This window comes from Equus przewalskii, chromosome 5 (assembly GCF_037783145.1).
Source record: "Equus przewalskii isolate Varuska chromosome 5, EquPr2, whole genome shotgun sequence".
Taxonomy (NCBI): domain Eukaryota; kingdom Metazoa; phylum Chordata; class Mammalia; order Perissodactyla; family Equidae; genus Equus; species Equus przewalskii.
In genome coordinates, this window is record NC_091835.1 from 37,068,408 (window position 1) to 37,094,249 (window position 25,842).

Consider the following 25,842-nt stretch of genomic DNA (forward strand, 5'->3'; position numbering starts at 1 on the left):
GATGTTCAGTGTGTGTCTAACCATACCAGTGAGTCTCTCACAGCAGTCTTACTCCAACTCCAATCAGGTAGCTCACCTTTCCCATTCCTTGGCCCTTTTCTGCCCTTAACTGTTTGCTTAACCAATACTGATGGTTATGGTTACATGAATGTGCCTAATACGGTGCCTGGTGCTTTGTAGATACTCAATGAATGTTAGTTTCTCTTATTAGAATCCATGATGTCATCATTAGCTGCTTTTTTATCCTATCATGAACCCCATCGTCAATCCTCCCTCTTAGAAGTTTCCTAAACTTGTCCTTGGTTCTAGCTCTTGCCCAGAAAGAATTTTACTGAGAGGCCCCTCCCTTGATTGAAACGGAGTCCTCCTGAGTTTCGAAGAGAAGCTCTGTTCTCTCCAGCTCTGAGAAAATCCTGGGGGCACAGGGAGGGCCTGTTCTCCCCATTTCCTTCCCTCTTCCTGTTTCTTCACTGCCACCTGCCCTGACGTTCATCTTCATTGTTTTCACCCATCCATGCCTCTCTTCACTTCAGCCTGAAGGAGTTCTCGTGGAGAAGACACACAGCTCATTGCTGTGCCCAAAAGGTGGGTGAGCACAGAGAGGGGTTGGTAGTGAGAATTCCCTTAGACAACAGGAGATTTTCTTAGGCAAAAGGAGGGACATACGGGACTCGAAGGGATAGGAGAGTCTAGGGGTGCCATCCCAAACAGGGCCAGTTAGTTGGGAGAAAGGATGAAGAAAGAAAATGTAAAACACAATTATGGCTCTCTTTGAAATTTGTTTTCACCAACAATCTCTATGAATAGGTTAAAAAAATTTGCCTCCATCCCACAGAAAGCACTGGGTACAGAAAACCCTGGATTATGGAAAGTTTTTCTATGGTTTCATTTTGACAACCTCACTATTTTTGCCTTTTCTCTGGCTCTCGCAGGAAAAGTGGCTTCAGAATCCATCTCCTTGGAGATCCCTGTGGATGTTGTTCCTGATTCAACCAAGGCTTATGTTACTGTTCTGGGTAAGCAGCTAGAAATTCTTGGCTCAAAAAGGAAAAATGGGGTGGGAGGCTGCCAAGGTGAGGAGTGGGGTTGGGCATGTGGACCTATCTGAGGAAGGTGTGGTAGATTAGAAATGATGAAGGAAAAAGAGCTTATTTTATATAGTGGACAAGTACAGCCTATAGGTAACAGTACAGACAGGATTAGACAGACTATGTTCTGGTTAAAAACAAAAAGGAGTCTGGGCAAAAGGAAGTTAAAGGTCATTGAAGCTTAATAGGTATTTAAATTTAGGTGGTCTATAAATTGGGTGGAGGGGAGACAAAATATTTGCAACAACCATTTAGAAAATGAGGAATTTATCTATTTGAGTATCATTTGGGGAAGATTCAACCTTATTTATGTAGGCAGGACATTTCACTCCTTTGGACAAGGAGGGAGCAAATAGAAAAGGGTGAGTTTGAAAAGTATATTAAACTGGGTTAGGATCCCAGTTCTGCCATTTATGAGCCACATGACCTTGAATAAGTTAGTGAACAATTCTGCTCCTTCTTTTCCCTTCTGTAAGACAATGATAATAACCTATCTTAGGACTGGTGTAAAGATTAAATATAATATCAAGTTCTCAGCACTATATCTGGCACATAGTAGGAGGCCTGTAAATGTTAGGTTCTTTCTTTACTCTTAACCCTCTACCAAGATTCCTTCTAGGTTAAAATTTCTCCATTTTGATTGTATTTGATTCATACCTCTGGTATAGCACTCATCTTATTGTATCATAGCATGCTGTCTATGTCTGTCTTCCACACTGCATTGTGAGCTCCCTGAGGACAAGGGCCATGTCCTCTTCATGACTATTCCTAGTACAGTTCCTGCAACATAGTTGACTTTCAGTACATATTTACACATTTGAATTGAACTTGATGACTAAAATCCAGATGTTCATGAGTCACTTATGTCAAGCTTACTGGCTTATGAAGTACATGTACGGGTCGGTAGATATGACTTGGAAATGAGTATAGGATTGTGTGTGTTTGGGAGAGACTTGGTGATTTGGAGGGTGATGTATTTATATGCAGTGGAGGAACTTAAGAGATTGAGTTTAAGTATCGTGGGTTTTGTTGCATCACTCATCAGCTCCAGTGACTTCCCTTAGTGGCCTATGTACCTCACTGTGTACTCTAGCACCTTGTACATACCTAATATTATGGTACTATTTTATAATTGTTTATAATGAATTTTAATTGTAATGTATTATAATTGTTTTCCTCTCTGACTATGAGCTCTTAGAGGTAGAGATTGTGTTTGACTTATTGTTGTCTCCCAGGCTGGAGAGTAGGTATACACTAAATAATAGCTAATGCATGTTTGTTAAATGAATGATAATAATTCTTTTTTTTCTTTAAAGATTTTATTTTTTCCTTTTTCTCCCCAAAGCCTCCCAGTACATAGTTGTATATTCTTGGTTGTGGGTCCTTCTGGTTGTGGCATATGGGACGCTGCCTCAGCGTGGTTTGATGAGCAGTGCCATGTCCGCGCCCAGGATTTGAACCAACGAAACGCTGGGCCACCTGCAGCGGAGCATGCGAACTTAACCACTCGGCCATGGGGCCAGCCCCATGATAATAATTCTTAAGGGTTCTTTCTTCTACCATCACCTTTTTTTTCTCTCCTTTTGTATCCTAGGAGACATTATGGGCACAGCCCTGAAGAACCTAGACAATCTGGTGCAGATGCCAAGTGGCTGTGGGGAGCAGAACATGGTCTTGTTTGCTCCCATCATCTATGTCTTGCAGTACCTGCAGAAGTCAGGGTTGCTGACTGAGGAAATCAGGTCTCGGGCAGTGGGTTTCCTGGAGATAGGTGAGTTGGTTCGATCTTTCTTCTTAAACACCTTCTCTAGGGCCTATGATACGTAAATAAGAAATAGAGATGTTTTCCCATGAAGTGTCCTGCATCCTTGAAAGCCATGGGGTGTATTTTGAAGTTGTCACTGTGATCTAAAACTACATCTGGCTTCCCAGGGTACCAGAAGGAGCTAATGTACAAACACAGCAATGGCTCATACAGTGCCTTTGGGGAGCAGGATGGAAATGGAAACACATGGTAATATTGCCCAATTCCCAATGAGTTCTGTACCCCAGAACATAATTCCTGAACCCTATGGAACTATTCCTCTACCTGTCCCCTTAACCCCATTCCTTCTTGCACTCTATCCTCTACCTCTTTCATACTGTTTATTTCAGCCTCATGTATGGTCAAGCCCCTCATGCTTCTCCCTCACCTCATGCCTCCCCAGTTCTTGTCCCCATTAATGCCTGTTAATGCCTCCCTTCTCCAGGCCTCCTATGGCATTATGTTTCCTCAACTCCCTTTCTGGAACCACATACCAGAGTAAGCTATAGATATTGCACTCTCACCTGGAAATCTTCCTTCATGCCATGTTTCCCTCTTTACCCATATAGGCTGACAGCCTTTGTCACCAAATGCTTTGGCCAAGCTCGAGAATTCATCTTCATTGATGACAAGAACATCCAGGATGCTCTGGAGTGGATGGCAGGAAACCAGCTCCCCAGCGGCTGCTATGCCAATGTGGGAAAGCTCCTTCACACAGCGATGAAGGTACGGATCTGCCCGGGGCCTGCAGCCCACCGCCGTGTCTGGGAGGGACTTGTTCCTCTGACTGAGCAGAATCAAAAGAGCCAGGGCCTAGGAGTTGGTATTATTCAGGTCTCAGCTCTGGCTCTGGGTGACCTTGATCAATATACTTAACCAGTCTGATCCTCAGTTTCCACATCTGTAAAATGAGAATATTTACTAGAACATAGTTCTCAAAGTATGATCCCCAGATCAGCAGAATCACCATCACCTGTAAACTTGTTTGAAATGCGAATTCCAGCCCCCACCCCAGATCTACTCTGAGGTGTAGGCCAGCAATTTGTATGTTAACAAGTCCTGTGGGTGATTCTAATACTTGGTAAAGTTGAGAACCACTGTACTAGAAGATCTCTGAGCCTTCTCTCTGTCTCTAAATCTGAAGCAGGGCCATTTCCTCTGGTGAGGACTAACAGGCTGCATAGTGTCTTTTGCGAGGGATCTACTCTCTGCCAGGCACTTTGTTTACTTCATATTATTTAATGTTTACAGCAAATCCATGAATGAGGTACTAGTTTACCATTATTAATGCCATTTTACAGATGAAGAAACTAAGGTGCAGAGATTAAGTAAATTGTCCAAGGTCAGTGCTAATGAGTGGTAGGACTGTGGTTTGAATCGCAGCAGTTGGACTCCAGAGGCACTGGTCTCGCCCGTTCGCTACACGACCTGCATCCCCCACAAACACAGGGTGAGGTGGTGATGCTGCAGGAGAACTTGTTCAATTCAGAACATGCTCAGTGAAAGAAAGATCCATAACAACTTTCCTAGAGAAGTTGTTTACATTGCTGCTCCAGCACCTGAATTAAAAATCTGGAACATTGAAGAAACAATCTCTGTAGAAGATTCATTCGTATTCCTTATGCAGAATCTTTTCAGTGCCCCCAAGTCTCTCTCTTCTCTTTTCACTGTGTGAAATACACCTGGGAGTAGTACAAGCCGTGACTTGACTAAAACAAGATCTCAGAGGTTTTTCCTCCTTCCTTCTTACCAGAGCCGGCCGGTCTATTAAGAAACCCCTCACTTATGTGGCCAAGCTTAGTGGTTTCGGCACAGGAGCTCCAGAGTTTAACTCCCCGGGTTTGAATCCCAGGCCTGCCACTTATTAGCTGTGTAATCTTGAACAAGCTATTTAACCTTTTTAAGTGTTTGTTTCCTATATAGAGAGTGAGGATAATAATTTAGATATTTTTTAAAACTTGTGAATATCTTTCTGTGAAATGCATTAAACAGGGAAGGTGTCACCTAATCTCCTCTGGAGAAGAGGCTGGGCTTTGTGCTGCCTGATGGGACCGCCTTTTAAGGAAGCTCAGATTTAGTAAGAATATGAGAAGAAAGGATTCTCTCCTTATTCCCCCCGTCTTTTTTTTTTTTTTTTTACCTCTCATTCTTCCTAACCCCTTTTGTTTGGGTTTCCTAAATGCCCACTCAGAGCTGAAGACCTCATGTTACCTCTTGCAGGCCACTGTTTAAGGCTGTGCAGTTATTGAAGTCCAGCCAGTTCTCCCCTCATTGTGTATCCTGGAAGCTTGGGGCTGCAGTCAGCCTGTGGAAAGGAGCACTTTTTTTTTTTAAATAATTCATCCGTTCAGAGGGGACAGCTTTTTGCAATTTGCACACAATCCTTGCGTGTGCTGGCTGCTGCCTTGACTTGCTGTCTCCCTGTTTCCCTCTAGGGTGGTGTTGATGATGAGACCTCCTTGGCTGCATACATCACAGCTGCATTGCTGGAGATGGGCCAGACCCCAGATGTGAGTTTCTTTACCTCTTCCTCTTCATGCTCTTCTTATCATGCCTATTTCTAGAAAAATTCACCTAATTTTGTCTTTATTCAGCCTTTTAAACTCAAGGAGGGTATAGATGATTTTCTTATTACTTGCCATTTTATAAGAAATACCTTATAAATTCCATCTTCACCTTCACTTTTTAGGATCCAATGGTGAGTCGGGGTCTGCAGTGTCTCAAGAATTCTGTTTCCTCCACCACCAGTCTCTACACACAGGCCCTACTAGCTTACACTTTCTCTCTGGCTGGGGAAATGGACATCAGAAACATTCTTCTTGAAAAGTTAGACCAACAGGCTATCATCTCAGGTATGTTGGCCACGTTAGGAGTTTTTTGAAGTTGCAAAAATATACTGTGAGCTGTCTATAATTTCCCCCACTCTCCATAGTCCTACATATATTCATTTCTAGGATTCATTTTAGCAAAAGTTGTAAAGTCATAAAATCATTGTTGAGAGTTTTGTGGGAAAGCCCATGTAGGTCCTCAAAGGCATTGTTATACTTTTAACACAAAGAGAAAATAGATAGTAGAAGCTAGTCAGAAACCTTATTGGTGTTGTAGAAGCACCCATTTGCAGATATTGAACAATTCTTTGGTGTGAGATTACTGAGGTTGACGGTAAGACTTAAACTTAGAGATTTCTCAAGGTCTTTTTAAAACTTTGAATTTATTTAGAATAATATTTGACATTCTAACAGATCTTGTAAATAAAATATTAATGCATTTTATTTATCTAGCTGTGTTTTTAAAATTATAATTTCAGACAGAAATTTAATCTCAGCTTTCATTTATACAAATGTCATTGCGGAGTTGTCCTTTCATATGGGCTCTGGGTAGTTTTTGGCCTGTGTACAGGCAACTCTAGTCATGGAACTGGTTATTTATTTGTTATCTCTAAACATATATTTAATTAAACTTCTAGCTTCCACTCTTCTTATTTCCCTTTTTTCTTCTTGTCTTCAAGTTATCTGTCATCTTGGCTGTCTTAGAGTTTTGATTTAGTCTCATGTTCTATTGGCTTACCCTCACTAGCATTTCCTCTATGGCTTCTTAGACTTCTTGTGTGTGTTCTGACATCTTATTATTCTTAAAATGTTAAACCTTTGATTAAATAAATAAAAGCTGAAAATTAATAAAAATTCTGTAAGCCCCAAAAATGCCCCCAAATACATAAGATTCTTCTAAGACGTTTTTACTTGCTTATCTACATTAGCGTTAGAATTTATAAATTAACAAGAGTGGTTTTCATATAATTATTGGAGGCATTTATTGGTGCTCCCAGCTTTACCTTGGGTAATTAGGTGTGGATACACACACACACACACACACATATCCATGCGTATACCTTATGGCGAATAAATCAGAAGATTCTGAGAAATATTTTTTCTTAACACATGATTAATTTTTGGTTGGTACTTTCTCTTCTTTAAGGTGTAGCATTTACAAGGTGAATATGGGAAAGTCATTTCCTTCCAAGACCTTCCTAATTATGCTTCTTTCTTCATAGGAGAGTCCATTCACTGGAGCCAGAAACCTACTCCATCATCAAATGCCAGCCCTTGGTCTCAGCCTCAGGCCGTAGATGTGGAACTTACAGCATATATATTGTTGGCCTGGCTTAGCAAATCCAGCCTAACTCAAAAGGAGATAGCCAAGGCCACTGGCATAGTGGCTTGGTTGGCCAAGCAACGCAATGCCTATGGGGGCTTCTCTTCCACTCAGGTAAATAGCCTGCTCTCCTACTGCCACTTACCAGGTAGGATTAGATCCTGTGTAGAGATAGAGGGAAAACTATTGCCCTTGCCCTCTAGGGCAAGGGACTTATAATTCTATCTACATATATAGAAAAATCATTTGAAAAATGTATAGAAGGATTCATAAAATTGGATTATATGAGCACATAAATAGTACTATATGCATTTAATGTTCTTTCTTTATAGAGTGTGAAACATCATGAGATCCATGTTTCATATGTAAAGAGAATATACATAATTATGGCTAAATTTATACAGTAACAAATTAGAAAGCCAATTATTGGGTCTGTAAGCATAAAAGCAAGATTTTATGGCATACCTTCTTCTACTATTGCAGATATTGGAAAGGTAATAAGATATAGCCTCTACTCTAAAAAAGTTTACAATCTAGAAGGAAAGCTGGGAAAAGTACTATATATTACAAAGCAGGATCTGCTTATATAACATAAGAAAGCTGCAAATGATTGAATTTCAAAAGGGAGAGAGAGCTCACCATCAGCTTGAGGGATAAGAAAAGTCTTCACAGGGGAATGGCATTTGAGGTAGATGTAAAAGGATATTTAAAATTTCTGTAGGCAGCTATTAAGAGGAAGAGGGAATGGTGTGAATAGAGATACTCATTTGCAAAAGTATAGCATGGGTTTTGGGAAAGTTGGTATAGCTGAAGCATACTGAGACATGAGTTGGAAAGGTAAGGTAGGTTCATATTATGAAGGGCCTTACATATCAGGCTCAAGTCTGTTCCCAATTCTGAGGAGCTATTAATTTTTTTAACTTTGTTTCAGAAAGATTAATATGTCACTTGGTATATGGGGTGATTTAGAGGAGGGAGACACTGGATTTGAAGAGATCATGAGACTGTTCATTTGTCTAGGTTAGGAGTAACGAGAAATTGAATTAGTGGGGGAAAAGAGGGAAAAAGGGGGGGTAGAATTGTATGATAAATTCAAATAATGTCATAAAAATTATCTTAGATCATCACAGAGTAGTCATTAATTAATTTGTTCTACAGATACTATTAAATACCTACCATGTCCAAGTCATTGAGGATACAGAAGTAAACAAGAAAATATATTTCTTGTCCTCAAAGTGATTATATTCTGACTCATTGAAATGAGTGTCAGTTTCACTGAGGATGTAACATGTAAATTAGACCTGGAAGAATGAACAGATTTTTTGTTGTCGTCGTTATATATTTCAATTGACTGGTCAATTCAAAACAGTTAATTGAATCCAACCTGAGCTTTTCAATAGGTGATCAAAGTAAATAATCAATGTCATCTATCTAATGATCCTTCCATGAAAATTAGTTGTGATCTTAGAAGTGATAATATGGTGAAATGACCTTATGGTCATATACCTTTATGTGAAAGTGAAGTAGACAACAATAATTTTTAAAAAGTGGTAGCTCCCAATGCCAAGAGAGCCAAAACCCTGGTGCTGTTGATCGCTGGCTTCAAAATCCTCCAGTACAGGTGTGCGTCAATCACAGATGAACAGGTTCTAATAGATGGAGGGTCTGGTAAAGATGTTAAGAGCCCCGAGCTTAAATATGGTAATGGCTTAATAGGAATTTTTAAAAATTATATGGTACTATGCTTTCTTATTTCAGGGAAATTCTTTGCCAATCAGTAAAGACTTCCTTCTACTTGCTGAGCCCTAAGTAATTACAACATACAATTTTAGAAAGCAGTGGATGAAATGTTTATAACTCTCAGTGACAGATATATGTCAGAATTATTTTTCAATAAAATCCTGGCTATTACAAGAAGTCACATATCACTCACATTGGTTTTTCAGCTGATGTTGAAGTCTCATTCCTTGAATTGTTTTTACATGTCCAAGCAATAAGACCTCCTTGGCTCCAGGTCACAGAGGGTTGACACACAGTTGTTTGTAGATGGTTGAGTTGCACAGGTATAACTTGTTCACAGCTTCCCCAGGGTGAGTTACCTGTCTTCCTGTTTTTATATGACAGTGTGATGTCTAAATACATCTGTTCTTTTTCATATGGGATAGGAAGAAGTGGGGTTCCTTTATTCTGTAGTAGATATTTCACAAAGTGTTGAGCATATAGAAATTCTCATAACACAGAGTGAGATATGACAATTTGGCTGAACACTTCATTCTTTTTTTCTTTCCCCTAGTTGTAATTTATATAAATCATGTTTTCAGAGTGGAATGGTTTAAACTACATGACGCCATGCCCTCTTAGTGACAGTTTATCTGTCTTATTCCCAAATGAAGAAAAGATTGTTACACGGCTAAGAAGCCTTGGCCTGCAAGGAAGGATTTTCCAAGGATCCACTATTACGCTCTCTAACTATGCCATGGAAGATTATTACACAGTTAAATAAATTTGAAGAACATGCAATTTCTAGGGCTATCAAGTTACTGCTGTTTCTTCCCCAAATAAGGAAAATGCAAAATAGATACTGAACAATTATCCACTTGCTTCTAACAACAGCCTCTTCTGAAGCAACGTTTGGTTGCTGAAGATGGATATATGAGATTAGCCTAGTGACCTGTGGATTTTTGATAGTAACTTGATGGTGATTTTCTATACACGCAAGATATTGTGATTTCTATGTCAGCTTCCCCAGCATTGGTGAATGTGGTTCTTAGATACTTAGAAGAGGTATCATCCAAGCTAGCAAACAGCAGCGAGATGTGTAGGTTATAGGGTTGTTTGAGGTTAATTCCAATGGCTCATAAAATGGTAAGTATATGCTTGATTGTTTTCCTCAGGATACTGTAGTTGCTCTCCAAGCTCTTGCCAAATATGCCAGTACTGCCTATAAGCCGTCGGAGGAAGTCAGCCTGGCTGTAAAATCCACTGAGAATTTCCAGCGTACTTTCAACGTTCGTGCTGCAAACCGGCTAGTATTTCAGCAGGAAACTCTGCCTAATGTCCCTGGAGTGTACACATTGGAGGCCTCAGGCCAGGGGTGTATCTATGTGCAGGTAAGCAGAGAGCCATTAGAACAAGTATGCATCGGGAAGGAGAGTCTGAGAGCATCTTTGCCTTTGGTAGAACCTTCTCTCTGTTATCTTGTTTGTAAGGAAAGAGTTTGAACTGTACAACTGTTACCGGCTACAAACATAGGTTCTTTACCTGCCACAGAAGAGGGGCCAAGAAAAACCTGGAATACCAGGCTTATTGCAAGGAAAATGTTTTTATTTCTGGTGACATAGCTGGGAGACGAAAGTGAGCCCTCAAATTTTTCTCATCTCCCCGAAAGATGGGAGGCGAGGGGTTTTAAAGTTTGCAAGGAATGTGTCTGCTTGTTGGGAGGGGGAAGCCTGTAGCCCTGCTGGTCGGAGCTTTCCCACCAGCCTGGGTTAGAATTTATGAGGCTGCTTATAGATATGAGGAGGAGGAGATAACGGAATCCACAGGTGGCTGTCCTTTGTTGTCTGCCTCTGTGGGGCATGGTGGATTCTGATGCCAGAAAGGCAGGGAGTAAGCAGGGAAAGGGGTTGAGTGCTTTGATTTTAACCCTATCTATGCTGGGTTTAATATAGGGGAACTGATATCAGGGCCAGCATCACAATCTTTAAAGTTCTTCCCACTCTGATTTGGTTATCTATTTCCTCCTACTAGACGGTGCTGAGATACAATATTCTCCCTCCTAAAAATGTGGAGACCTTTGATCTTAGTGTGGAAATAGGCAAAGCTAAGTGTGAGCTATCTACTTCACCTCGATCCTTGACTCTCACTGTTCACACAAGGTGAGGAAAGCTGAGGTGGTGGTGGGGGCACCTGCATCATAAAAGCTGAGTTGAGGGGTGTGTGTGTGTGTGTGTGCGTGTGTGTGTTTGGCATGCAGAATGTGCTGAGAGGGAAAGTAATGGGCTCACACTGATCTCCTTCTTTTTGCCCTCAGTTATGTGGGGAGTCGCAGCTCTTCCAATATGGCCATTGTGGAAGTGAAGATGCTTTCTGGGTTCAGTCCCATGGACGGCACCAATCAGTTAGTAAGTAGCTTCTATTTTCATCATTTAACCAGCTCCAAGGGGACCTAACATTATCATTAAAAGGCTGATGAAATGATCATCATGGTGTTTGTGTGTATCTATATATATATGCATGCAACTCATGGTTGTATTATCTAAATGCACAAAGGTGCATCAGATATATGAAATGGAACCTGTAATAGTCTCGGTCCCTTTTTCTTACCTTTTCCGCAGTATATAGTGTTTCCTTGATCATGACAGAGCTTTGGAAGATTACCCTAGGGGATAGGGAACGCTCTGGCTCTCAGTCTCCTTTTTTTCCCCTTTCTTATTCAGCTTCTCCAGCAACCACTGGTGAAGAAGGTTGAATCTGGAACTGACACACTTAACATTTACTTGGAAGAGGTAGGTATTCAGGAACTGAACCAAGGAGACTGATGGTAATGTATCTTCGTGACTTCCCTTCTAATCTATATGTACTAGTGTCACAAATACAGGGATGAGGGACCTGAGAGAATGAGTCCACAAGCACATGATGAATTCTACCTCCATGCTGGTATAGCATAAAATACCCTCATGCACCTCCAGGGCAGCACTGTCTAACAGATACAAAATGTGAGCCATCTATGTCATTTAAAACTTTTTAGCAGCCACATTTTGAAAAGTAAAGAGAAACATAAAATTAATTGTAATAATATATTTTATTGAAACTTATGTCCCCAAAATATTTTCATTTCACCATATAATTAATATACAAAAATGTTAATGAGATATCTACATTCATTTTCTTTCTTACCACATCTTTGAAATACATCTTTGATGTATTTATTTTATGCTTATGGCACATCTCAATTCTGACTGGGCACATTGAAGTGGTCAGTGGCCACCTGCAATATGACTGCTCTAGAGTATAACATAGTGGTTAATAGCAGGAGCTTTGAAGCCAACTGTCTGGTCTAAAATCCTCGTTCTATCATTGGTTGCATAACTTTGGGCAAGTTGTTGAATGTCTGTTTCCTCAGCTGTAAAGTGAGGGTGGGAGTGGTGAAAATAGTTATCTATCTCATAGAGCTATTGAAAGAATTAAATGACTCAAGATGTGAAAATATTTAGAACTCTGCCTGGTGTAGAGTAAGCCCTCCATAAACATTAGCTATTGATATTATTTTAATTTAATGTTAATATTAATTAGACTTATTTTGTGTAACCTTTCATTTCAACAAAACAAGAAATTCTCAAGTACTAGTCATGTTCTACAAATTGTTACAATACCTATTTCATCATATTCTATTCAACACAAGGAACAAAGGTAACCTTATTGTATAACTGACAGACAAGTGTATCCCAAATTAAAATTTACTGTTGTTAGTAATATCCATTTGCAGCCCTCTGCCCCCAAACCAGCTCATTCCTCTAATTGCGGTTTTCTTTTTCCCAGGCAGCCAGGGGTTTGTTATTTTGAGTGAGCCCTGTATAGTTTCTTTTGAGACAACTCTGGTTAAGCTGTCAGGAACAACCCTAAAATCATGATGTAGTTGTTTAAAATCTTTGCAAAGTTTATGATGTTTTCATATACACCTCGTTTGAGTCTCACCCAGCAGCCCTCCTTATATATCATGAGACTGAGGCCTGAAGGGATAGAGTAAGAATGGCTTGTCTAAGTCAATGTTTGTCAGTGGCCAAGGTGGAGTAGAACCTGGGAATTTCAATTTCCACAATACCATTCCTGAGACTGTAATGACCTGCTCATCAGTGTACCCAGCCAAATTTGTCAGTCAGCTGCTAATCTGAGATATCAAGTCTAATGGTCTAAAGGCCACTGTTTGTAATTATATCTATGATTATTTCCCCTTTCTGTGTATCTTCTCCCCTTTTCTCCTGATCAGTTTCACCAGAGAAAAATCTTATTCACATTTAATAAGAATAGCTTTTGGTTTTATTCATCTTCTCTGTTGTTTTTTGTTGTTTGGTTGAATTTGTGCACTATTTCATTAATTTCTTCCTTATCTTTATTATTTCTTTTCTTCTTTATTTTGGATGGGAGGAAAGGGGAAAGATATTTTTTGTTACTCTTTTTCTAACTTCTTAAGTTGAATCTAAATTTTGTTGTTTTCAGTCTTTCTTATTTTCTAATGAATTTAAACTATGAGTTTCCGTCTGAGTACATTCTATCTCTGTCCCACAATTTTTGACAAGAATTTTTTTCATTACTATTTAGTTCCATACCTTCATGATTTGGGAAATGCATGGGATTTTGAAAGCCATGTTTTTCTTATTAATTTTTAATTTTATTGCATTGTAGTCTTCATGATAGTGATCCTCTGGAACATATTCAAGTTTCTTTTATGACCTAATTCACGGTCTTTTTTGGGAAATGTTCAGTGTGCACTCCAAAAGAATGTCTATTTCCTTTCTCAGGTATAAATTTGATCTAGATCTGAAAGTCCAAGATCATTATTTCTATTGTTCATGTCTTTGATATCTCTGCTTATTTTTCTGCTTGATCTAACAGTTTCTGAAAAGGGTGGGTTAAAATTTCTAATTACAATTGTTAATTTATCAATCTTTCTATGCAATTCTATTAGTTTCTTTTTCTTTTTTTTTTAAAGATTGGCACCTGAGCTAACATCTGTTGCCAGTCTTTTTTTTCCCCCTTCTTCTTCTTCTGCCCAAAGCCCCCCAGTACACAGTTGTATGTTCTGGTTGTGAGTGCCTCTGGTTCTGCTATGTGGTATGCCACCTCAGCATGATTTGACAATCAGTGCCTTGTTCGTGCCCAGGATCCAAACCAGCAAAACCCTGGGCCGCCAAAATGGAGTGCACCAACTTAAGCACTAGGCCACGGGGCCAGATCCAGTTGTTTCTTGATATATTTTGCAACTACATAATTAGTTGTGTGTATTTTTATGAACTTATATTCTTATTCAATTTCCCTTTTATTAGTATATACTGTCCTTTTTTTACCCTTATTATATACATGTGTGTATATCTTTGTCTTGGATTCCATTTGGTCAGCTATTAAGACCAATCCCAGCCTTCTTTTGGCTTATGTTAGTTATTTACTTGAAATATTTATGGTAAATAAATGATGGACAAGAACAGTGGTCCTAAAAACTTTTAGTTTCAGGACCCCTTTATATTCTTAAATTACTGAGGACCTCAAATTGCTTATGGTGATGTAGGTTATATCTATTGATGTTAATCACATTAGAAACTAAAACTGAGAAAATCTTAAAATATTTATTAATTTATTTAAAATAACAATAATAATCTTACTACGTTTTTATTTAAATAACTCTTTTATGAAAAATAACTGTATTTTCCAAAATTAAAAAAATGAGAATAGCAGATTGTTTTATACTTTTTGCTTTAATATCTGGCTTAATTAAAGACAGTAAAATTCTCTCGTCTGCTTCTGCATTTGATCTGTTGCAATACTACACGTCACGTAGCCCCTATGCACTTATAAGAGAATGAGAATGAAAAAAGCAAATAATGTCTTAGTATTATTCCAAAAATAATTCTGATTTTACAGACCCCCAGATATACTCTTGGGGATCCCTGAGAGTTCCTGGACCACACTTTGAGAAGCATTGTACCAAAAGAATCTTGGAAATCTCTTCCTCTTAGGCGTTTATAACTCCATATCTAAATTTATAACTTGAAACTTGTTTTCTTGTTATATTAATTTATACAATTGTCTTAAATTCTCCATTTGTTTACTTATTCAACAAATATTTCTTGAGCAACCAGTATATGCCAGACACTCTTCTAAGTGATGGAGATGCAGCAATGAAAACAATAGACATGATCCCTATCCTTAGAGTTGATATTCTATGGGAGAGAAACGATATTTGCAAGTTTTAAAAAATTACATATATGTTTGTACACACACACATGCTCAGTAGTGATTTCAGTAGTAATAAATGCTATTCAGGATAAGGGAATAAAGAGTGATGGTAGGGGTAGCCCAGGATGTGACTATTTTAAAATAAGCTGGTCAGGAAAGGCCTCTCCAAGAGATGTAATCTGAGCAGAGACATGAATGAAGAGAGAAAACCAATAGGGAGCATGAAGCTGTTGGAGTAAAATGGAAGTCTCTTTGGCCACTTCAATTAATTTAGTGGAGGAGCAATGGGTTAGTGTAGACCAAGAATGGAGGGAACAATTTTACAGAAGGACCAGGAAGCTGTAAGATCCTAAGAAGAAAGAGCCAGAAAGTCAGCAGGAGGCAATATCTTTAAGACTGGCATAGGTCAGAAGAGACAGGTAGAAGAGTTTCAGAAAATCTGTGTGAAGACAAGAGTCTTTTGACCTCCATATTACATAGAGTGTTGTTTTCACTTTAGTTGTATTGTGATATTTTGTCTGTCTTCCCCACAGCTCAGTAAAAAGACTCAGAGCTATACATTCACCATCAGCCAAAGTGTGTTGGTCACTAACTTGAAACCAGCAACCGTCAAGGTCTATGACTACTACCTACCAGGTGAGGGCTGAGATTTACCTGCATCTCCCAACACATTTCTGCCTCATTCTTCATGATCTCTCTCTTAATTTTACAAATACTCCTTCTCAAGCCAAATAGCACATAATTATATAATATAATCTCCTAAAACATTTCAATTCAATTATATGCCATTTTAAAAAGTCTTCTGTACTAGAGAGGTTTTGTATGATATGATCCGTAGACCAAAAGAACAATATGGACCATTGTTCTCTAAGGGCTAACCATTCTCAAGATTTCTGCTATGATTAATAATTTACCAAGAGCATGCAAATATTAGTGATTGGAGCCTTCCTATAATTCTGAATATGCTCATGACCTGCAGGGATCCTCTGAAAAGCAGTAGCTTTTAGGAAAGATTTTCTCTCCGAATGTATGAGGCCCACGATGCAATAATATATGCCATTTCACTTCACAGATGAACAGGCAACAATTCAGTATTCTGATCCTTGTGAACAAGGTAAGCCCAGAGGGGAGAAGCGTGGGCATTTGGGGTAGGGTGGTCTTATTCAAAAGTAAAGGGACCCTCTTCTGAATTACTGTTATTGTCTTTTCGAAGCTCATTTTTCATAGAAAGCAGGCTTTCCTTTTTTGACCTAAACTCTTGAAGAAAGAATAACAATTTCTGTTGTTCACATCAGAAAAAGCTAGTAGTGGCATTTGTATGAAGAGTTTTCTGTGATTTTTAAAAACAATATTTCCTATCAGATTGAAAATTGATGAACTTTTCCTAATTATTTTTACATTGTACATCTTTGTTACATAAAAATACTAAGACAGGTTACCTGATTCTTCTCCCCTGAGATAACACTATTAATAACCTCATCATGCATTTGTGAGATTTTTTTTCTTAATAAAGTTGTCAACTCTCATGGGAAAAAGCTCTCCTATAGCTGTGAAAACCTGAATACATGATGTTTTCTTCCATTTTTGTTTTTGTTTTTTTCCCCAGGATAGAAGTTGGAAAGAAACTGAATTAATCCTCTGTGACGTTACTGGACAGCATTCTTCAGCCTCTTAAAGCAGAGCTCATTCAGTTAAATAATTTGATTTCTCTGATTGACTAGAAAGTAGATAAAGATGAACATGCCGGAACCTCAGCTACTTTCTACCACTTTTTAGACGCATTGGTGCCAGAATAAAGGGTTGGGGGAGATGGGATAGGGATAAAAACAAAGGGGGAACTACATAGCAAAGATCATTGCAGGAGGAGATGAGGTTTAGCCTTCTCTTTAACCATTTAGAGGACTCTCCAGAGAGGAGATGGTAGTAGAGGGTGATCCAAGGAAGATGAGAATGTCCTCCTGGAGATTAACTTACAGGAAAATGTAATTTAGGGCTTTTGGAATAGACTGAAAAAATAAATTTCCTTTTTTGGGAAAAAATCCATGTACTAGGCTCTGTACATATTTTTGTGGATATCAAAGGTTCTGTTTAAGGATAATAATCTTCCTTTGACAAAAACTCACAATTTGACTTCTTCCTTAAACCTTTTGACCCAGACTTCTCAAAGAATCATGTTGAAATTCAGGGAGGGATCAGAGAAGAGAATCGTAATTAACTGGCCAGTGTTCCGCCAGCCCATCACTGCAGGGCAAACAGTGATTGATAACAAGAAAAGTGGGCGGCCAGGATTCCCTCTCTGTCTCTGCTGTTCTCCTGCATGATCAGTCCCAGCCTTTCCCACACAGATACCTATCATTGTGTAAGCTCTTCCTTGGAGCGATATTTTTGTCGCGGAAACAGAGGTTTGGAGGCAAAGGGATGGGGGAAAAGATGAGTGATATTTAAGAGAGAAGATTGTCTAGGTAATTACACTCTAGGAAATTACACCCTAGGTACTCTTTTACCCTAAATGTCCACACTCTGATCTCACTCCTCTAGATCATAAACTCTGATAGAAAGAGTCAGGGAAAAGTAAGTCCTTGACTAGAGAGAGTTGAGAGATTCGAGAGAGAGATTTCCCTAAGCTCAGGGCCACACTTGCATAAACGATTTGTCCCCTGTCTGCACCACCCTAGACTCTGCCCTGGTCCTCCTAGGAGGTCCCAAAGTGAGAGAGGCTGGGGAACATAGCCAGAGGAGGTCATCCCCAAGCCTCCCTTATACTTTGGTATCGAGAAGAGAACGGTGAGCACTCTATAGAAAAGAGGGCAGTCGTGAAAGCTCCTCCTCTCACTGAAAGCCCCACCCCTACAGTTTGGGTCTGCAGCTCCTACTATAACTTTCCATTTTTTTGCAATGGAGGGAAGTAGTAATCCTCAAGACTGAAGTTCTATCTGGACAGGATACATTTTAAATGTTTACAGAAACTCTTTATTCTTTTATCTTTGGGGTTTCAGAGAGGAGAAAAAGAATATTCTTATGACTTAAATGATCAACTATACTGTATAAAAGGCTATTTACCAGAAGATGTACATTGTTCAACTTACTGAAATGTAAACATTTGTGCATATTTGAGAAGCAAGGTGATTGTAAAGAGTAAAGTCATATTGTATTATAGTACTTACAGCAAATACTCAATACATATATTTATTATATGCCAGACACTTTACAGGCCTGGGAATGCAAAGATAAATAAAATGAGGTTTCTATCCTTAAGGAGCTCACAGACTAGTACAGAGAGAAAGCAAACAAAGTTATAATACAGTGTGACAAGAAAGTAACAATAGAAGAAGAGACAAAAAGCTATGGGAATACATAGGAGAGGTACCTTCCCAGACTGAGGTGAGGGGGTGGTCAGGAAAACCTCCTCCAGGTTGATGCCTGAGCTGGATGAGCAACAGCCGGGAAATGAAAGAGGAAGCAAGTTTTGGCAAAGGGGGCTACATGTGAAAGGCAGAGAGGCGGTAGAAAACGATATTTCACCCAAGTAGTTCAGTGTACTCATGGATAGCGAGCGTGTGTGTGTGTGTGTGTGTGTCCTGGAAGTTAGACTGGGGAAGTAGAGAGAGGTTAGATCAAGACTTGCTTCTTAGAAAGATCATTCTAGGGGCCGGCCTGGTGGCACAGTGGTTAAGTGCTCACGTTCCCCTTCGGTGACCCTGGGTTCGCCAGTTCGGATCCCGGGTGCAGACATGGCACCATTTGGCACACCATGCTGTGGTAGGCATCCCACATATAAAGTAGAGGAAGATGGGCATGGATGTTAGCTCAGGGCCAGTCTTCCTCAGCAAACAGAGGAGGATTGGCAGCAGTTAGCTCAGGGCTGATCTTCCTCAAAAAACAACAAAAAAAGAAAGATCATTCTAGCAACAGAGTGAAGAATGAAGTAGAGAAGGGTAAAGCTGAAGACCTTGAAACCCTTTAGGAAGCTGCTGCAGTAATCCGGGTAAAAGCTGGTGAACCGGCAGTGGGGATGAAGGGGGGTGGGGGCATATTCAAAAGTTACTCAATTTAGCAGATAGCATCAGGAAGACCTAGTGATGTCAAAGGCGAAAGGCACCAGACGATTAAGGAAGTGGTTTTATTCAGGCTATAGCAACACAGAACATGTTCATTAATAAGGAATGTCTGATAGAAAAAGAAGGGGACCTGAAGTTTTATAGAGGTAGGAAAACAAAGGAGTTATGCATGAATCTTATTGGAGTCACGAGGAAGGGTAGAAATGGTTCTTTTCATGGAATACTTAAGAGAAGGAGGTCTGGAAGTTAGCTATTTCCCCAGAACACAAAAGGTAGGGGGGTTTTGGAAAACAAAAGGATGGGAGAATTTCTTAACTGGCCCATTTTGCAGAAGCACAGCGCTCAGGTAAAGCTCACCGCTGGCAATGACTAATTGGATGTAAGACAGGAGAGCCACAGAGGAGTCTGGGAAAACTGCCAGAATTCCAGACTGTAGACTCTATAGGAGAGGAAAACTATTCCTCTACCCTCTTATATTCAGTAGCTGGGACCTGTGAATTAAACTGGTAAAAGACAGATTAACAGGAGAAGTTTATTTCACATGCACATGGTCACTTCACAGGAAAAAAAGTGAAAATCCTAAGAATTGGTTAGGCCCCAGGGCTTATATTACCATTTTAACAAAGAGTTAAATTTTAACAAAGGATTAAATTGTGGAGAAGGGATGAAACAATGGAAAAGAGCTTTGGGCTTCTAGAGGTGGTAAATTGTGGGAAGGTAAATATATAGGGGAAAGGAATGGAAGATAAAGGCTATTTTAGTAAGGTTTGTCTACACAGATACAAGTCAGTGCCGGCTTCCATCTTCCATGATAAGGGTTGTTCTCCTCCTGCTATGGAAGGGAGACACCTTCACAAAGGGAAATCGATACCCTGCTTTCAGGCAGAAAGGGGAAGGGCAGAGAGTTCCTCCTGTGTCTGTCCCTCTAGCTCCATCTTTGGCCTTCCAGCCTCACACTTACTTCTCCAGGAATCCCAAACTACATTTAGTTCCCAATTTCTACTATGCTCTCTGACAATTTTGGTATATGCTTTCTATTATGCTGCTTGGAAAGCCTTTCCATCTCTCCCGCCTGGAGGACTTCCGCTAGTCCCATAAGGTATGGTCTTCAAGGTGTGTGTTCTACTCTAGCAAGTAAGTCTCCCCCAAGAACCCCCCTCTGCCTCTACAGCACTTTGCTTCCCACTGAGGACTGACTAGGTTCACATTTTCTGTTAGCCCTCCCATCTCCCCACCAGAATGGAAGGTCCTTGAGTGTTGGTACCCTATGGTATACACTTCTTTTTTTTTTAATTTATTTTTTTATTATTATTATTTTTTAATTGCAGTAACATTGGATTATAACATTATATAGCTTTTGGATGTACATTGTAATATATTTCAAATTCTGTCTAGATTACATCATGTTCACCACCCAAAAACTAATTATAGCCCATCCTTCACATGTGAGCTTAAATCAGCCCTTTTGCCCTCTCCCCTCTCCCCTTCCCCTATGGTAACCACCAATCCAATCTCCATTGCTATGTGTTTGTTTGTTGTTGTTTTTATCTTATACTTATGAGTGAGATCATACAGTATTTGACTTTCTCCCTCTGACTAATTTCACTCAGCATAATACCCTCAAGGACCATCCATGTTGTCACAAATGGCTGGATTTCATAATTTCTTATGGCTGAGTAGTATTCCATCATGTATAAATACCACATCTTCTATATCCATTCGTTTCTTGATGGGCATCTAGGTTGCTTCTAAGTCTTGGCTATTGTGTATAATGCTGCAATGAACATAGGGGTACAAGAATCTTTATGCCTTTGCATTTTCAAGTTCTTTGGATAAATACCCAGCAGTGGGATAGCTGGATCATATGGTAGATCTATCCTTAATTTTCTGAGGATACTTCATACTGCTTTCCATAGTGGCTGCACCAGTTTGCACTTCCACCAGCAGTGTACGAGGGTTCCCTTCTCTCCACACCCTCTCCAACATTTGTTGTTTCCTGTCTTGTTAATTATAGCCATTCTGACCAGTGTGAGGTGATACCTCATTGTAGTTTTGATTTGCACTTCCCTGATAGCTAATGATGTTGAGCATCTTTTCATATGCCTGTTGGCCATCCGTATATCTTCTCTGGAGAAATCTCTGTTCAGATCTTTTGCCCATTTTTTAATTGGGTTGTTGGTATTTTTGTCGTTGAGCTGTATGAGTCCTTTGTGTATTTTGGATATTAAGATGGTATACACTTCTAATGCCTTCCCATTATCCATTCTCTTCTTCTGCATTAGCAAAAAGCGCAATTTTATCTGGAGCAGCAATGTGCTAAACTAAAATATTCACCTTCTCAGAATCGCTTGCAATTAGGAATGTGGCAGAATTCTAGCCAACAAAATGTAACTGGAAACCTCTGGAAATAAATCCTTTCTGAATAAAATGACAAATCTTCACAAAGGGAAAACTTTTGGCCATCTTCTTCCTGACTGGAACAAGGACAAGATTCCTGGAGGAAGAGCAGCCATTTTGCAGCCATGCAGATAAAAGCCATATGCTGAAGAAGAGAGAGCAGAGAGATAAAAGGAGCTGGGTGACATCGCTGATGCAGCCTGGACTGCGTGCTCTTGGATATTTTGGATAGACAATGAGAAAAAGAAATGGTTTACTTTTTATTTTTTTACCTTTTTATTGAAGTATAATAAACTACAGAAAGTATACATTTCGTAAGTGTGTAGTTCAATGAATTTTCACCAGTTGAAAACATCCATGTAACCTGCTTCTAGAACATTACCAGCATCCTTGAAACCCACTCTCCAATTTCAGTCACCAATCCCCAAGAGTAACACAACACTGACTTCTAAGAGCAGAGATTATATTTGCCTGTACTCTTTGCCTATAAAAATAAGAATATGTAAGAATATGTCTGGTTGCTTCTGGCTTATTTTCCTCAACGCATGTTTATCATATTCATTGATATTGTTGTGTGTAGTTACACACCATTCGTTCTCTTTTCTTTTCTTTTTTTTGAGAAAGATTAACCCTGAGCTAACTGCTGCCAAGCCTCCTCTTTTTTCCGAGGAAGACTGGCCGTGAGCTAACATCCATGCCCATCTTCCTCCACTTTATACATGGGATGCCTACCACAGCATGGTGTGCCAAGAGGTGCCATGTCCACACCCAGGATCCGAACTGGTGAACCTGGGGCTGCCAAAGTGGAACGTGTGCACTTAATCACTGCACCACCGGGCCGGCCGCACACCATTCATTCTCATTGCTGCTCAGTATTCCATTGTATGAGTATAGCTCAATTTATTTATCCATTCTACAACTGCTGGCAAGTTGGGTAGTCTCAGATTTTTCTTCCTATGAATAGCACTGCTCTGACTATTCTAATACATGTCCTTTTGTGAATATATTGTATGTGTTAATATTGAGTGTATACCTAGCAGTAGGTAGGGTCATAGGGTATACATATGTTCTACTTTAGCAGATACTACAAAACCACTTTCCAAAGGGTTTGAACCAATTTACACTCTCAACAGCAATGTATGAGAATTCGCTATTCCACACTTGTGCCAACACTTTGTTATTTCCTGACTTGTTTATTTTCGCCATTATGGTAGGTGTACACTGGTAGTGCATTAGTTTTTAATTGGCGTTTTCTTGGTAACTAATGAAGTTCAGAACTTTTTTTTAAAAAGTTTATGGCCATGTGGATATCCTCTTTTTTAAAAAACAGCTTTATTGAGATATAATTCTCATACCATACAATTCACCCATTGAAAATGTACAATTCAATGGTTTTTAGTATATTCACAGATATGTGACCATCAGCACCGCCAATTTTAGAATATTTCCATCATCTCAAAAAGAAACCACATACCCTTTAACAGTCGTCCTTTATCCCCCTACTCTCCCTCCCTGACCCTAAGCAACCACTAATCTACTCTCTGTCTCCACAAATTTTCTTATTCTGAACTTTCATATGAATGTAATCACATAACATGTAGACTTTTGTGACTGGCTTCTTTCACTTAGCATACTGTTTTCAAGGCTCATCCAAGTTGTGTCATCTATGCTTCATTCCTTTTTATGGTTGGAGAATATTTCTATGGCCTGCCATTACATTTCTACTGTATGGATATACCACATTTTGTTTATGCATTCATCTTTGGAGGGATATTTAGGTTGTTTCCACCTTTTTACTATGATGAATAATGTTGCTATAAACATTCTCGTAGAAGTTTTTGAGTAGATATATGTTTTCATTTCTCTTGGGTTTATACCTAGGAGTGGAATTGCTGGGTCATATGGTAACTCCATTTTCAATCATTTGAGGAATTGCTAGACTGTTTTCCAAAGCAGGCATACCATTTTGCATTCCCACCAGCAGAGTATGAAGGTTCTAACTTCTACACATCCTCATCAATACTTATTGTTATCTGTCTTTTTGATTCTAGCCATCCTAGTGGCTATGAAGTAGTATCTCGTTGTAGTTGTATATCCTCTTTTCTAGTGTCTTTTAAGTCTTTTGTCTATTTTTCTATTGAGTTGTTTTTCACTTGGAATTCTTTATATATTCTAAATAAGAGGACTTTTGTTACATAGATATATTGCAAATTTCCTCTTTCAGTCTATGGGTTGCCTTCACACTTTTTTATGTGTTTTTGGTGAACAAGAGTTCTTAATTTTAATACAGTTCAAGTGAGTGCTTTTTATGTTCTATTTAAGAAATCTTGGTATACTCCAGGGTCACAAAAGTGTTTTCCTTATGTTGTCACCTAAAAGCCTTTTTTTTTTAACTTTCACATTTAGATATACAATCCATTTGGAATTAATTTTTTAAATTGAGTTCATAATAGTTTACAACATTGTGAAATTTCAGTTGTATGTTATTACTTGTCTGTCACATAAGGGTGCTCCCCTTTACCCCCTGTGCCCTCCCCCCAGCCCACTGCCCCCAGTAACTACTGAATTGTTCTCTTTGTACATGTGCTTATCGTCCACATATGAGTGAAATTATGCAGTGTTTGTCTTTCTCTGTTTGGCTTATTTCGCCTAACATAATACCCTCCAGGTCCATCCTTGTTGTTGCAAATGGGACGATTTTGTCCTTTTTATGGCTGAGTAGCATTCCATTGCATATATATATACCACATCTTCTTTATCCAATCATCAGTCAGTGGGCACTTGGGTTGCTTCCATGTCTTAGCTATTATGGATACTGCTGCAATGAACATAGTGGTGCATAATTCACTTTGAATTGTTGATTTCATGTTCTTTAGATAGATACTCCATAGTGGGATAGTTGGGTCATATGGTATTTTTAGTTTTAGTTTTTTGAGGAATCTCCATACTGTTTTCCATAGTGGCTGCACCTGTTTGCATTCCCACCAGCAGTGAATGAGGGGTTCCCTCTTCTCCACAACCTCTCCAACATTTATTATTTTTTCCTTAGTGATTATAGCCATTTTAACGGGTGTAAGGTGGTATCTTAGGGTAGTTTTGATTTGCTTTTCTCTAATGATTAGGGATGTTGAGCATCTTTTTATGTGCCTATTGGCCATCTGTATATCTTCTTTGGATAAATGTCTGTTCATATCCTCTGCCTGTTTTTTGATAGGGTTGTTTTTTTGTTGTTCAGTTGTGTGAGTTTTTTATATATAATGGAGATTAACCCCTTGTTGGATATATGATTTGCAAATATTTTCTCCCAGTTGGTGGATTGTCTTTTTGTTTTGATCCTGGTTTCCTTTGCCTTGCAGAAGTTCCTTAGTCTAATGAAGTCCCACTTGTTTATTTTTTCTTTTATTTCCCTTGTCCAAGAAGACATGGTATTCAATAAGATCCTTTTAAGATCAATGTCAAGGAGTGTACTACCTATACTTTCTTCCAGAAGTTTTATGGTTTCAGGTCTTACCTTCAAGTCTTTAGTCCATTTTGAGTTTATTTTCATGTATGGCATAAGATAGTGGTCTACTTTCATTCTTTTGCATGTGGGTGCCCAGTTTTCCCAACACTATTGAAGAGACTGTCTTTTCCCCATTGTATGTTCTTGGCACCTTTGTTGAAGATTAGCTGTCCGTAGATGTGTGGTTTTATTTCTGGGCTTTCAGTTCTGTTCATTGATCTGTGTGTCTGTTTTTGTACCAGTACCATGCTGTTTTGATCACTATGGTTTTGCAGTACATTTTGAAGTCAGGGATTGTGATGTCTCAAGCTTTGTTCTTTTTCTCAGGATTGCTTTAGTTATTTGGGGTCTTTGGTTGCCCCATATGAATTTTAAGATCCTCTGTTCTATTTCTGTGAAGAATGTCATTGGGATTCTGATTGGGATTGCATTGAATCTATAGATTGCTTTGGGTAGTGTGGACATTTTAACTATGTTTATTCTTCCAATCCATGTGCATGGAATCTCTTTCTATTTCTTTATGTCATCATCGATTTCTGTTAATAATGTCTTATAGTTTTCATTGTATAGGTCTTTAACTTCCTTGGTTAAATTTATTCCTAGATATTTTATTCTTTTTGTTGCAATTGTAAATGGAATTGTATTCTTGAGTTCTCTTTTGCTTAGTTTGGTATTGGAGTATAGAAATGAAACTGATTCATGAGTTGATTTTGTACCCTGCAACTTTGGCTGTAGTTGTTGATTATTTCTAATAGTTTTCCCATATGTAATTAAGTTTTGCATCCAGTGTGAAGTAGGGGTCAAGATACATTGTTTTCCTGTGTTGAATTATCACTGTCTATTGAAAGACCATCTTTTCCCCATGACATTGCATGTTTTGCTTTTATC

At 39.0% G+C, this 25,842-nt stretch overlaps 1 protein-coding gene and 1 long non-coding RNA gene across 6 annotated transcripts in view; both read left to right on the forward strand.

The window, feature by feature from the left end:
* The window catches only part of A2ML1 (alpha-2-macroglobulin like 1), a 74,289-nt gene extending 57,253 nt beyond the window's left edge, over positions 1–17,036 (forward strand). For 3 of the 5 annotated variants that reach the window (XM_070620660.1, XM_008540421.2, XM_070620662.1), the window contains 15 exons: positions 534–585; positions 933–1,016; positions 2,683–2,859; positions 3,021–3,102; positions 3,462–3,618; positions 5,328–5,402; positions 5,582–5,744; positions 6,944–7,158; positions 9,939–10,154; positions 10,795–10,922; positions 11,078–11,168; positions 11,484–11,552; positions 15,531–15,633; positions 16,070–16,111; positions 16,609–17,036. In XM_070620660.1, the coding sequence (XP_070476761.1) occupies positions 534–585; positions 933–1,016; positions 2,683–2,859; positions 3,021–3,102; positions 3,462–3,618; positions 5,328–5,402; positions 5,582–5,744; positions 6,944–7,158; positions 9,939–10,154; positions 10,795–10,922; positions 11,078–11,168; positions 11,484–11,552; positions 15,531–15,633; positions 16,070–16,111; positions 16,609–16,631 (1,677 nt within the window). In that variant the 3' untranslated portion in view covers positions 16,632–17,036. Of the gene's footprint in view, positions 1–533; positions 586–932; positions 1,017–2,682; positions 2,860–3,020; positions 3,103–3,461; positions 3,619–5,327; positions 5,403–5,581; positions 5,745–6,943; positions 7,159–9,938; positions 10,155–10,794; positions 10,923–11,077; positions 11,169–11,483; positions 11,553–15,530; positions 15,634–16,069; positions 16,112–16,603 lie in introns of all 5 variants that reach the window. The other 2 variants (XM_070620661.1, XM_008540422.2) reach the window with 1 other exon arrangement.
* A 1,233-nt stretch (positions 17,037–18,269) lies between these two features.
* LOC139083519 (uncharacterized) lies at positions 18,270–21,765 on the forward strand. The gene is made up of 2 exons (XR_011540314.1): positions 18,270–20,168; positions 21,338–21,765. It is a non-coding gene; the product is annotated as an uncharacterized lncRNA (long non-coding RNA).
* The last annotated feature ends 4,077 nt before the right edge of the window (positions 21,766–25,842 follow it).